Source organism: Marmota monax, unplaced genomic scaffold, assembly GCF_021218885.2.
Source record: "Marmota monax isolate L192 unplaced genomic scaffold, Marmota_monax_Labrador192_F-V1.1 WCK01_AAM20220418_F8-fsc00092, whole genome shotgun sequence".
In the NCBI taxonomy this organism is placed as follows: Eukaryota; Metazoa; Chordata; class Mammalia; order Rodentia; family Sciuridae; genus Marmota; species Marmota monax.
The window spans coordinates 1,711,786-1,724,350 of NW_026692583.1; the positions used below are offsets into that span (position 1 = coordinate 1,711,786).

At 42.4% G+C, this 12,565-nt stretch overlaps 1 protein-coding gene across 2 annotated transcripts in view; it reads left to right on the forward strand.

Annotated features, from left to right (window-relative positions):
- The window catches only part of Vps37b (VPS37B subunit of ESCRT-I), a 30,656-nt gene that overhangs the window by 14,208 nt on the left and 3,883 nt on the right, over positions 1-12,565 (forward strand). The window contains exons 2-3 of one of the 2 annotated variants that reach the window (XM_058579819.1): positions 3,759-3,833; positions 11,286-11,457. In XM_058579819.1, coding sequence (XP_058435802.1) covers positions 11,313-11,457 — 145 coding nt within the window. In that variant the 5' untranslated portion in view covers positions 3,759-3,833; positions 11,286-11,312. The remainder of the gene's footprint in view (positions 1-3,758; positions 3,834-11,285; positions 11,458-12,565) is intronic. The other variant, XM_046446276.2, reaches the window with a different exon arrangement.

Here is a 12,565-nt window from a genome sequence, read left to right on the forward strand (position 1 = left end):
CGATGTCACATTAGGTTGTGTTTACAGTACACCTCTGGGATTGTATAGGTTTCATCTGAAAACCAGAAGTTAGTTGGAGAGAGTGGTGAGGTTCTTCATTGACAAGGTTATTTCTGAATGGAAAATGAAGTTGGGCTTTTTAATAATAACCTAACCTTTAATATAAAGGTTAGGTTGTTATTATTATTATTTAATATAAAGACCAAACTCAAATTGTCTATAATTCCGGCAAACTTTACTTAAAATTAATTGGTGAGATACATCAAATGTAATGCAATAAGAGGAGATATCATTAACATTGCTGACTGCCTTTCTTTATCACCTAATCCATAAGCCTGTTGTATTTAAGGTCTTAATAGGTCTGAACTCTTTCACTAGTGGAAAGGTATAAGAGCTAAGATTTGTTTCTTTTTCATCTTTGAATTATAGAAAACTTTGAATTTAATTTTATCTGAAGAAAAATTCAAAATAAAAACAGGCCAGATGTAGTGGCTCACACCTATAATCCTAGCAACTCGGGAGGCTGAGGCAGGAGGATCATAAGTTTAAAGCCATCCTCAGCAAAAGCAAGGCTCTGAGCAACTCAGTGAGACCCTATTTCTAAATTAAAAATATAAAATAGGGGTGGGGATGTGATTCAGTGGTTGAGTGCCCGTGAGTTCAACTATCCTGGTACAAAAAAAAAAAATTAAAATTCAGGTTTCCCACCAAGAATCACCAGTATTCCTTTGAGAAGGGCCAGGCCATCATGACAGTGGGTGTTTTGGAGAGCAGGAGAGCAGTAATGTCAACCTCAGAGTTGGCTGGAAGGGTCTGCATGGGCCATGATGGCAATTTAAGCATCAAAGTGGTTGACTGCATCGAAAGATTAAGATGACTTTTGGTCATTTGGACCAATGATCAAAAATGACCAAGCTTACTGGTCATTTGGGGGGACTGCTTAGGCACTAATTTAATCTTCCAAAAGTTGGCTTTCAAAAAAAGAAGAAGAAGAAAGAAAGACCTTTTTTTTTTTTTTTTTTTTTAAAGTAAGGACTGGGGTTGTGGCTCAGTGGCAGAGTGCTTGCCTAGCATGTGCAAGGCCCTGGGTTTATTCCCAACACTGGTAGAATTGGGAGGAAGAAATAGGAAAAAGTGGGAGGATAGAACAAAGATTGACAAGATTTTGCTAATTGTTGACCCCAGGGAAAATGTTACCCATGGTTTCATCATACCTGTCTCTCTACTTTTGCTTTGTATTTGATAATGTCCTCAATATAAAGTTAAATAAAAGATGTAAGTAGTAATGAAATATGGATGATTCTTGGAACTTGAAAATAGATGATAGTGAACTAGTGAATCTTCATTAGGTTCTATGACAAAATCATGTAGAAGACACACTTGGAGGCAAAATATCCTGATGGTATCATAGCAGGTCACTTAACTTCCATAAAATTACATTTCCTTTCTCCTGGGTAAAAATTAAGACAGATTTGCCTCACTTTCATCAGAGGATGAAATGGAGATAATAATGTGAAGAGAAGGTAGCATAGTGCAGTATGTGTTAGCAGATATTGAAATGTGGAACATGCTAGCTGGTGAATGCACCTGTGATCCCATCTCCGCAAGGAGGCTGCAGCAGGAGGATCACAAGTTTAAGGCCAGCCTGTGAAACTTAGTTCCTGTTTCAAGAAAGACTAAAAGGGCTGTGATGCAGCTCTGTGGTAGCATGCCTCTGAGTTCCATCCCTAGTATTTAACAACAACAACAAAAAAAGTGGAAAATGCTGATAAGAGTGAAGTTTCCAGGTCTCCATCAGTAACTTCTTACTTAATTTAGTAGATCTTTAAAAATCACACCAACTTTTGTATTCTTCCTTTTGCTCTTGGGCTCTTTATTTGAAGAGCACATGCAGTCTGTGTGCAGGACTGTACTGCTGCGAAGCAAAATGAATGGCCCGCCCCTGGACTCGGGCTGTGTGCAACTTTCAGAGCCTCGTGTATGCAGATGATCTTGACTGAGGTTCTGGAGGTCCAGACTGGTCTCTAATCGTTGGTTTCCCAGAGCCTGGCACTTGGGAGTGCTTCCTGTGGGAGGCCATCCTTGCACATGATTTGAGTTACCTCTCTGGCTGGGGAGATGCGCTTAAACACAGCTGTGTTAAAAGTCTTCCCCACCCTTTCCCAGGTCTGAGGGCTTGTCCGTGCAGAAGCTTGCCTGGCCACTGACCTGAAGACCCAATCGTCATCCTTGACCTTGGGATGCTGCCCCCCTTAACCTTCATTGGATGGGATTTTCCCTGGAATTTTTTATTCTCCAATAAAAGCTCACTCCCTGGCGCGCGCGCGCTCTCTCTCTTCTGTAAACCTTGCCACTGCATTAGGTGGCTGGAGGCGGGAGCTAGGAGAAGCCGGCTCAGAGCTGATATTAAAGGTAGTGAGAGTCTGTCTCTTTAATTTAAAACTCACTAGCAATTTCTTATGAACTGAACCTTCTTTCATGAAGCCCGCACTGGACGCGTGCAGAGCTTCCTAAGTATTTCTTGAATCAATGAATGGAGCCATCACTTACTGTGTTGGAGCATGTTGTTGTTGTGGCCATGGTGAGCTGATGTCAAGGAACAGAAGTTTTATGGTGATTTCAAGACTCTCATGGTAACAGTGCTCACATACTGATAAACTTTCCAAGTTCAATAGAGCTGAAGTTCTGCTGCAGAGAAAGGAATTATGCACGACCACTTACTTTGTGCCTGAGGTTTCTCCACTGGTGCTGCTTGTCTAGTTTTAGAGCAGTCGTTTTTCATAATCCCAGTTTTTTTCCTTGTGTGTTTCTCTACCAAATTGTTGTCACTACTGTGGCAACTTGGAGTTCAGGTGATTTCCTAGGCAAAGTCTGTCGTTTGCAATGATAAGCAATAACTTATGATTTTACTGTTTAAAAATCCATGATAAACATTTAATAAAGCGAATGTTCAGAAGAGCTTAGCAAGATTTTAACAAAAACTGACAAAGAATATCCCAAGGCCCCAGCTATTAAGATTCTTAGGGATGAAACTGGTAGGATACTAGGATGGTCTGAGTACTGCACTCAGTTCTAGGACCAGGGACAGGAGCAAAGCACAGCTCTGCTCTTCAGGGGCTTAATGTCTTCATCCAAAAGTAGATATGAACTTAAATGTTGCTTCACTTCTTTGAGAAAATAGCTCTAGAATTCAAGTTAAATCAGTCAGGCTTCTGGCAAGACATAGGCACATTCAACTTGTGGGATTTGATTATTATTTTTTCTTCCTTTTCTTTTACCCTCCCTAGCCCACCCCCTTTGCTACCTCCCTCTCCTGGATTGAACCACTGAGCTACATCTCATAAGTTGCCAAGGCTGTCCTTGAACTTGTGATCCTCCTGCCTCAGTCTCCAGAGTTGCTGGGATTACAGGTGTGCACCACCACACCCAGCTGGGGATTTGATTCTTTTTTATTTTTTTAGTTGTTGATAGACCTTTATTTATTTATATGTGATTCTAAGAATCAAACCCAGTGCCTCACACATGCCAGGCAAGTGCGCTACTGCTACAGCCCCAGTAGCTGTGGCAGTAGTTTTTTTTTTAATTGATTTTATTATTTTTTTTAATACATGTCAACAGTGGAATGCATTACAATCCTTATTACACATCTAGAGCACAATTTTTCGTATCTCTGTATATAAAGTATGTTTGCGCCAATTTATGCCATTATACATGTACTTTTTTTTGCATTATAATTTTTTCAATATTTATTTTTTTAGGTGTAGATGGACACAACACAGTGCCTTTATTTTTATGTGGTACTGAGGATCGAACCTGGGTCCCGCCTGTGCTAGGTGAGCGCTCTACCGCTGAGCCACAATCCCAGCCCGCATTATAATTCTTTTTTTTTTTTTTTTAAATTTATTTTTTAGGTTTTCTTCTGTGGACACAACATCTTTATTTTATTTTTATGTGGTGCTGAGGATCGAACCGAGTGCCCTGCGCATGCCAGGCGAGCGCGCTACCGCTTGAGCCACATCCCCAGCCCCTATAATTCTTAATACACATATATACCACAATTTTTCATATCTCTGTTTGTATATAAGGTATGTTGACTCCCAATTCAAGTCTTCATAAAGAGATTTGATTCTTTTTTTTTTTTTTTAGAGAATTTTTTTAATATTTATTTTTTAGTTTTCAGCGGACACAACATCTTTGTTTTGTATGTGGTGCTGAGGATCGAACCTGGGCCGCACGCATGCTAGGCGAGTGCGCTACCACTTGAGCCACATCCCCAGCTCAAGGGATTTGATTCTTAATGGAGGGATTCCTCACAGGGAAAGAATGTGTTGAGACTCCAAGGGCTACTACAAGGTTGGCAATAGTTATACCCCCCTCCAGGCCCAGAGGACTGGACCGGGAGAGGGAGAGAGGGGCTTGTCTGTCTGTTGCCACATCATGCCAAGGGGACCAAGAGAATTACCCCCAACCCCTGCCACCACCATTTTACTCTTCTTCCACCCTTAGTTTCCACTGCTGAACCCAACCAGAGCCAGGGGCAAGTGACCTATTGAAGTGTCAGTATGGCTTCTGAGGCATAGAGCAAGATGGGAAGTGGATCTCAAGGCCAGAGGGAAGATTCTATCACTGGACTGGTTTTCTCTGGCTGCTCTAACTAATCACAGATGTTGTGGCTTAAAACAACAGGAATGTGGGCTGGTAATATAGCCCAATGCAAACTGTATCCTAGCATCCTAGCATGTGCAAGGCTCTGGGTTCAATCCCTACCACCACAAGCACAGACCAGGAATGTATTCTGTCACAGTTTAGAGGCCCAGTATCTGACATCAAGGTGCCTATGTTTCCCTGGGAGGTTCTACAGGCTTCCGGTGGGCACTGGCTTCCTTGGCTTATGATCACATGTCTCCAGACTTCATGTGGATTACATATCAATAAAGGAGAACCTAAGAGGGTCTAGCATTGTGTGGGTGGTCAGTCTAAGGGAAGTGCAAAGACAGCTCATAGCTATTATCAGGGCCTTGGTCAGGGTAGTGTTTGCAGCAGAGATTTGGGCAGGAGAGCCATCTGGACAGGAGAGCCATCTGGGATGAGCAGCTAGTGTGAGCAGAGAGGTGGAGGAAGGAGTGTCTTGTATGTCAGGCATGGAGCTTCTGCTTGTTCTCTAACAAAATGTTTGCTTGTTTATTAAAATGAGTGTGGATGTTCACTTTGGTTAATACTAGGCCTTCTGAAAATGGTGATGGGTAACAGTGCATACCTCTATTTTTTTACTGTAAGTAAACTATCTCATATCCCAAGTGCTTATGGATTTTGAGCATTCAACAGACTTCCAGGACTATTAAGGATTACCATTCATTTAGGGCTGGGATTATGGCTCAGCGGTAGAGTGCTTGCCTAGCATGGGCAAGACCCAGGTTCGATTCTCAGCATCACATAAAAATAAAGGCATTGTGTTGTGTCCATCTACACCTAAAAAATAAAATTAAAAAAAAAGAATTACCATTCATTTGTTTAAATTTACTAATCTAATTCAGTAATGTCATTTATTTTGCTGTGATGAGGATTTTATTGTAATATAGAGGGGGGGTCAGGGACTGCCCTGATTATTCTTGCATGAGCATGAGGAAGCTTTAGCTTGGAAATGTGGACAGATTTGTCTGCCTGGTGTTTAGGAAGGCAGTTATAATTATAGACGAAGGAGCCAGACTCTGGCCAGCTCAAATCAGAATATCACATTGTAGAAGCAGCTGGTTTGGAAACCATCCATTGGAAACCCAAATCCTTGACCTGGCACTGACCGGCAGAGCCACAGGCAATCTCCTTTCTCCGTCCCGGTGTCCTAGCATTTGTAAATATTCCTTTTGCAGTGGGAAGTTTCTGTTTTCTTTCTGAGTTTTCTACTATATTCCCTCAACCAAAATAAAAATTAATAACATGTACGTTTGAGAATAGAATGTGTGCTCTCAGAGCACTGATACATGAATGTATGTATCCCAAGAGATAAAGGTATCTCTACCTTTTTGCCTTGGACAAGTGAAAAATAAAAATAAAAAAATCCCTTGTACCAGGGATTGAAGATTGAACTCGGGGGCACTCAACCACTGAGCCACATCCCCAGCCCTTTTAATTTTTTTATTTTGAGACAAGGTAATTTTATTTTTTCATTTTTAAAACAAAGGCAATTTTTTTTTTCTTTAGAGCATTCACCCTTCTGATTGTATTTATAGCTAACAAGGTTTTGTTTTCTTTTTTGTTAATTGTAGTTGGACACAATACCTTTATTTTACTTATTTATTTTTATGTGGTGCTGAGGATTGAACGTAGGGTCTCACACATGCTACAACCACAGCCCCCTAATAGGTGGTTGTTTTTTTTTTTTTAAGCTACACATGACATTACAATGATCTTGGCAATTCATACATTTGAATCATTGGGGTATAATTTCTCATTTTTCTGATTTTACAGATTGCAGAATCACACTGGTCATAGAGTCATCTATATACATACGGCAATCATGTCTATTCTATAACAGGTTTTTTAATGTAAGAATTTTTTTTTATAAAATTATATGATTATTTTAATGATTCAACTTTTAACTATGATAGTTATAAGTAGAGAAAAGTGAAAAAAATCCTATCATTCTGAGGTCTCTGTATTAACTGGGTGAACGCCCTTCAGGCAGCAGAAAGAGCTTCATGCAAAGGGAGCATAACTATAAGTGCTGGTATTGTGCATCTCATTTTTCTTTAGAAGAAAAAAGGAAACTGAAGTGAAACTGGATGCATTTATAAAAATGTTTCTTTACCACAGAGAAATTATTATTTCCTGAAAAGATTTCTTTATGGTTAAGAAAAAGAATCATGAGAAAGATCAAGTTGGCACTGCTTTTTTCGGTTTCAGGTATGTTGGTACCTACCACGAAGAAGAGGACGTGAGGCAAGTTACCGTATTTTCTAGTCTGTTGGTTCCTGAAATACAGTGGCCCTCTCTGCTGATTGATAGTACAGATTTGGTTATAGGCATGGAGGCATTAGTCTGAGAGGGTGAAAATCAGGCTGCCACTTGCACCTTGCTGCGAGGTGTGTGTCCGCGTTCTTGGGGGTGCTGGTCTTGTCCTGGCCAGCTTGCCTTTGCTTTGTAGATGAACAAAAGTGGGTGTTCCTCATTCTCCTCAACTGGAACAAGGGAAAAGAATATTGAGGAGCAAGTCTTTTCCTCCCTCTAAGGCAACATCACAGGAGTGTTCTGCACCATTCCCGGGCTTAGGAAAAGCTCTACTGGCCCTTAGCACATGGCCCTTGCCCTAGCCCTGGCCCCGCTGCTGTGGTCCACCCCGAGGGTGCTCTGGTGTAGTGCCAGATGTGTCTGTATGAAAATGTCTGAATCCCCAAAGGGTATGAAAAATTAGGTCCCATGTAGCAGTCTTTGGTTGTCCTCATCTGGAGTCCTTTGGCCCCTTGCTGGCTGGTGCCTTTGTCTTTGTGTGTCCTGTTCAAATGAATTGCCTTTTGCTTATAGCCTGTGTTTCTGTTTCTTTCTTACAGGGCTTTTCTAATGTGTAGAGCAGGTGATTTCAACTTGATTTATATCCTGCGGGAAAAATATGTATTTTTTCTTTTGGAAGATGCATTTTACAGTGAATTTGAAGCCATGTTTTTCAGCCTAGCTATATATTGGAATCACCTGGAATTTATTTGTTTATTTATTTTGGTATTCAACGCTTGAGTGTTGCTGCCTTTCCAGGGGTCTCCTTGGGAGACCTACACTTACTGTGCTGCCCTTCCTTAGGGCGTTTAGGGAAATTCTGCTTTTGGAATTACCCTAAGAGTAACCTCAATGCATCCCGACAAAGCCTCATTCTCAAGTGACCTTATTAGGGGAGCCCATCTGTTGCATAATGGATCTGAGGCTCTTATTCCTTAACAACAAACACAGCTCATGTTTTTTTCTTTTTTCTTGTTTTTTTTTTTTTTTTTTTCTTTTTTGCAGTACTGGGAGTAGAACCCAGGGCCTTTTGTATGTCAGGCAAGCACTCTACCACCGAGCTACATCCCTAGCCCCTACATTTTACTCTGTTTTGTTATCCACCTTCTTTAACTAGACTTTGCCTCAAATGACTTTGGGCTTTTTTGGGTGGGGGTGGGGCTCATAACTCATTCAGCAGGTCTTTGAGGTGGGGTTGCTGTGTCCCAGATGACCCACCAGGCCAGAGACAGCAGACATGCAGCTCATGTTCCAAAATGAGAGACTGACAGCATGAAACCAAATTTGAGTCTCACTGATGAAATAAGTAAGTGTTGTGACAGAGTGGCTGCTGGTGTAGATAGGATGACCAGGGAGGTCTCTGAGAGGATGAACTTGAAGGAAGAGGAGACCCAAGTGCCCGAGACTTGTTTGCCAATTTTCGGGCTGATGTGTTCAGCTCTGTTGACAACAGGCATGTTCCCACTTCTCTGAATTCTCTGTGTCTACCTCAGAGCCTGACAAGTAATGTTTGCTCAATTAATATTTATTGAATAAAGAATTGATTGAAATCAGAATAATAAAGTACATAGACTAGCAGGTCTGGGAGCAGGAGCCCATGTCCTGGTCCTAACTGTCCATGAGGTGAGGCCAATGGGAGGGAAAGATATCAGCAATAGTTAACTTGAGAGGATCATAGATCTGAATGCATCTGTAAGAAATAATACTGAGACCTTGTGTCCCCTTTGCCTTATTTACCCCAGTGGCAGAATTGGGTGAAATTCTAGTGCACTGAATTTTCACAGCCAGAGTATTTATTGACCCTGATCCCACCAGGGTACAGCACATAGAGCATTTCCATTACCATGAGGATCACACTCACCTTCCCCCTCCCCCGCCCCATTTTCCATTTACATGATTGTGTTTTTCAAGAATTCCATGTACATGGAATCATGAAGCACATGGGCTTTGGGGATTAATTTCATGTTGTTGTTCCATGTAATTCCCTGTAGCTTTTTCTCAGTGTCTTGTGTTTGATTAGTGTGTTCTTTTTTTTTAAATTGCTGAGTACTATTCCATGGTGTGGTTGTATGGGCACAGTTTATTTAACCATTCACCTGGTGAAAGACACCTAAAAACTGCTTCAGGATTTAGGCTATTATAAAGCCTTTGAGAGCATTCATGTGCAGGTTTTTGTACGTAAACTTTCATTTTTCTGGGATGAATTCCCAGGATTAGTAATTTCTGGGTGATATGGTAGTTAATGTGTTTAGTTTATAGATATTAAAAAAAATGCCCAGCTGTTTTCCAGAGTGACTATACAATGGTTTAGTTTTGTTTGGTCTTTCAAAAGACTTAACAATTAAAGGAAAGACTTCCCTGCAGGACCTTGGTATGTAAAGCCCACAGAGCAAAGAGCACAGTGTTCTGGAGGATGTGGAAGGTGGGGGGGCCTGGGAGCAGGAGCTCCTCCTGCCTCCCAGGAACCCAGGTTAAAGTAGGTCTTTCCACCTCCAAGACCTTCCTTGCTTGCTAAAAGCAGCAGAACAAGATGTGAATGTTGCTGCTGTTTTAATTTTGGAGAGAGTGTTCCCAGTTTTTATAGTATTGAGCTCCTCTGTGATTGAAATCCTTTCGGTTTTAGGCTAATTTTTCATGGACTTTGGGCCTAGCTTGAGTTTGTCTGGGAGAAACAGATTATCTGCTGAGTAGAGTCCTTCTGCTCAGTGGTAAGGGGTCTCCTGATTGAGACATTGCTTTTTTTCTTCTTCTTCCTTTGTTCTGGTGGTTTGGTGAGTCCCTATACTCTGTGTGTGTGTGTGTGTGTGTGTGTGTGTCTGTCTGTCTGTCTGTCTGTGTCTGTGCATCTGCCTGCCTGCCGGCCTGCATGTGTCTGTCTCCTGGGAACTTTGCAAGAGTAATAAATGGGTATGGTGGGAGGTGGGGGGAGTGGAAGAAGCTATATCCAAAAGTATCAAAAGGAAGGAAGTAGTAGTGAACTGTAGACTGGGTGGGGTGGTAGAAAACATTAAGGGGAAAATGAGATGACTAGGGTGTGGCTAAGAAGAGCTCCTTAAAGGGAAACACAGATGTGACCTGGGGAAAGAATTGTTTGTTTTTGAAGCTTCAAATGCAGAAAGCGAGATGGCTGCTGTAGAAGAGCAGATCGTGAGTGATAGAAGAGAACAATGTGGATTTTTTTTTCCTTAAGCACACCATCTCAGTTTTGACCTTCCCTTTTCCTCAGACTTCCCATTGCACCTCTCACCCTGGAGGTCTGTACAGTGTTGAGAGCCACAGCCGAAGGGGTCCCAGCAAACTTCCAGCTGCCAGCTGATGATTGGCTTACAGCGGTCCCAGCAAACTTCTAGCTGCCAACTGATTGGCTCCTCTGCGGTGATGCTCATTGGGTTGTTTCCCCGCCCTTTCAGACCACGGAGCTGCTCATTGGGGGACTTTTTTGGCTCCGCCCATGCGACCCAGCCAATCGGCCTCAAGAGCAGGAGTGGGGGAGGTTGAGAGGCTTGTGGGAAGCCGGTGGTGGCAGTTGGGCTCTGAGGGTTTTCCTGAAGAGCTGTGTGGTGCGGGGTGTGTGTGTTCTAAAAATAAAGTTCGTTTCTTTTGACAAGTGGCTCCTGAATTGTGCCCAGCCAGACTGCAGCAGTACAAGTGGCCTTCTTTACCTACCAGATAGCCTGTTCTCATCATTTAAGAGGACTACAGGAGGCCCTTGTTGGACAAAATAAGTCCTCCCCACCTTGGGGAGTCAGCTTTGCTGATGGGGGAAGCCTGGAAGGGCTGGTGATGGGAAAGACGATGAGGGGGCATGCGGTCAACTTGGTTCTTTCTGAAGGTGTCTCAGCTGGCTTGTCTCATCTCTAGGCCTGATTAGGAATCATGCGCTGACATTATGCAAACTGGTCTCCCTCTGATAAAAGTGATTCTTCCTCTCGAGCAGCAGAAATTTGTTTTGAACAAATCCAGCCCTGTGTCTTTATAGCTGTTGACTTCTGTGAGCACAGGGATAGTAAAGAATTCAAGTCACAGTGAATCATTGCAGTGAAAGCTCTGCTTGGAGTCCCAGGACAAAGCCCATCCTGGAAACATGTTGGAAAGGAAGCTGGCCTTAGAATGGGAAGCAGCATCCACATGACATCCCTCTGACTAGTGGGACTTGGGTCTGGGCCGGCAGCATCTGCCCAGCGTGTAGTGCCAGCCTGGACCAGCAAGGAAGAGCAAGCTCGTGGGGGTGGCACAGGGACCCTGGGGCCTTCCATGAATTAATACGCTGTGGTTCTCATCATCTTGTGTGTTTCTTATAGACGCAGACTCTTCAGCTTAACAAAGAAATGACACTTGCCAGCAACCGGAGCCTGGCAGAGGGAAACCTTTTATATCAGCCCCAACTGGACACTCGGAAAGCACACCTAACCCAAAAGTACCAGGAGCTCCAGGTTCTCTTTGAAGCCTATCAGATAAAGAAGACCAAATTAGGTAATTTTTTTCAGGGGGATCTTTTGAGAATAAAGAGTTGAGGGAAGGATACATTTCAAGCTGTTTTCCCACTAGGAAAGAAATATTATGGAAAAATATCAGATTAAGACATGACTCTGATGCAGCAAAGCAATAGTTTGTATATGGAATGGTGTTGCCAGGCCAGGCGCCGATCTGCACCCGTAACCCCAGTGTCTCTGGAGGCCGAGGCAGGATTACAAGTTCAAGGCCAGTCTGGACAGTTGAGCAAGACACTGTCTCAAAAAGAAATTGAGAGAGGAACAAAATGGGAGTGGGGGTGCACTGCAGCTGGTATATAACTTAGCGGTATTGCACCCCTGGCTTCAATCCCTAGTACTACAAAAAATAAAAATTGTGTTGCTGGTTTAGAAGAAACTTACTACTTTTTAGATTGAAGATTCTAGCCTGTTGCAATGGTTTATGCCAGTGATTCCAGAGACCAAGGCAAAAGGATCGCATATTTCAGGCCAGCCTCAGCACTGAGACCCTGTCTTGAAAGAAAAAACAAAAAGATCTGGGGATTAGCAATCAAGATTCCACTTCCCCAAATAGCATAGAAAAAAGGCAGTTTTCTGAATTATTCAACGAACATTTTACTGTATATTTGACTTTCAAAGTTGATGGTAGAAAATATCATGTTAGGGGCTGGGGTTGTGGTTCAGCAGTGGAGTGCTTGCCTGGCATGCATGTGGCACACTGAGTTTGATCCTCAGCACTGCATATAAATAGAGGCATTTATAAAAAATGTATTATTTTAATGTCACACTTTAATTTGCAGTCATAACAAAGAAGCATAGGAATTGAATGTCATTGAGAGTCCACAGAGTGCTTTTGAGAGCTTTTTTTTTTTGAAGTTAAATGAAATTGCATTAAAAATCATCCTCTTCAGTGAGATTTACAGTGGTGTCTGGTGTGTTTATTTGTTAGAGGTAAAAATTTACTCTTACACACCCGCCCCAAGTAGAGAAAAGAAGAAACTGGCGATGCCAGGTACTGGTGAGGCTGTGAACTCATGCCTAGGAGCGTAGGTTGCTAGAGCCACCTTGGAAAAGTCGTTGGCAGAACCTGTTGAGATTTACTGTGCACA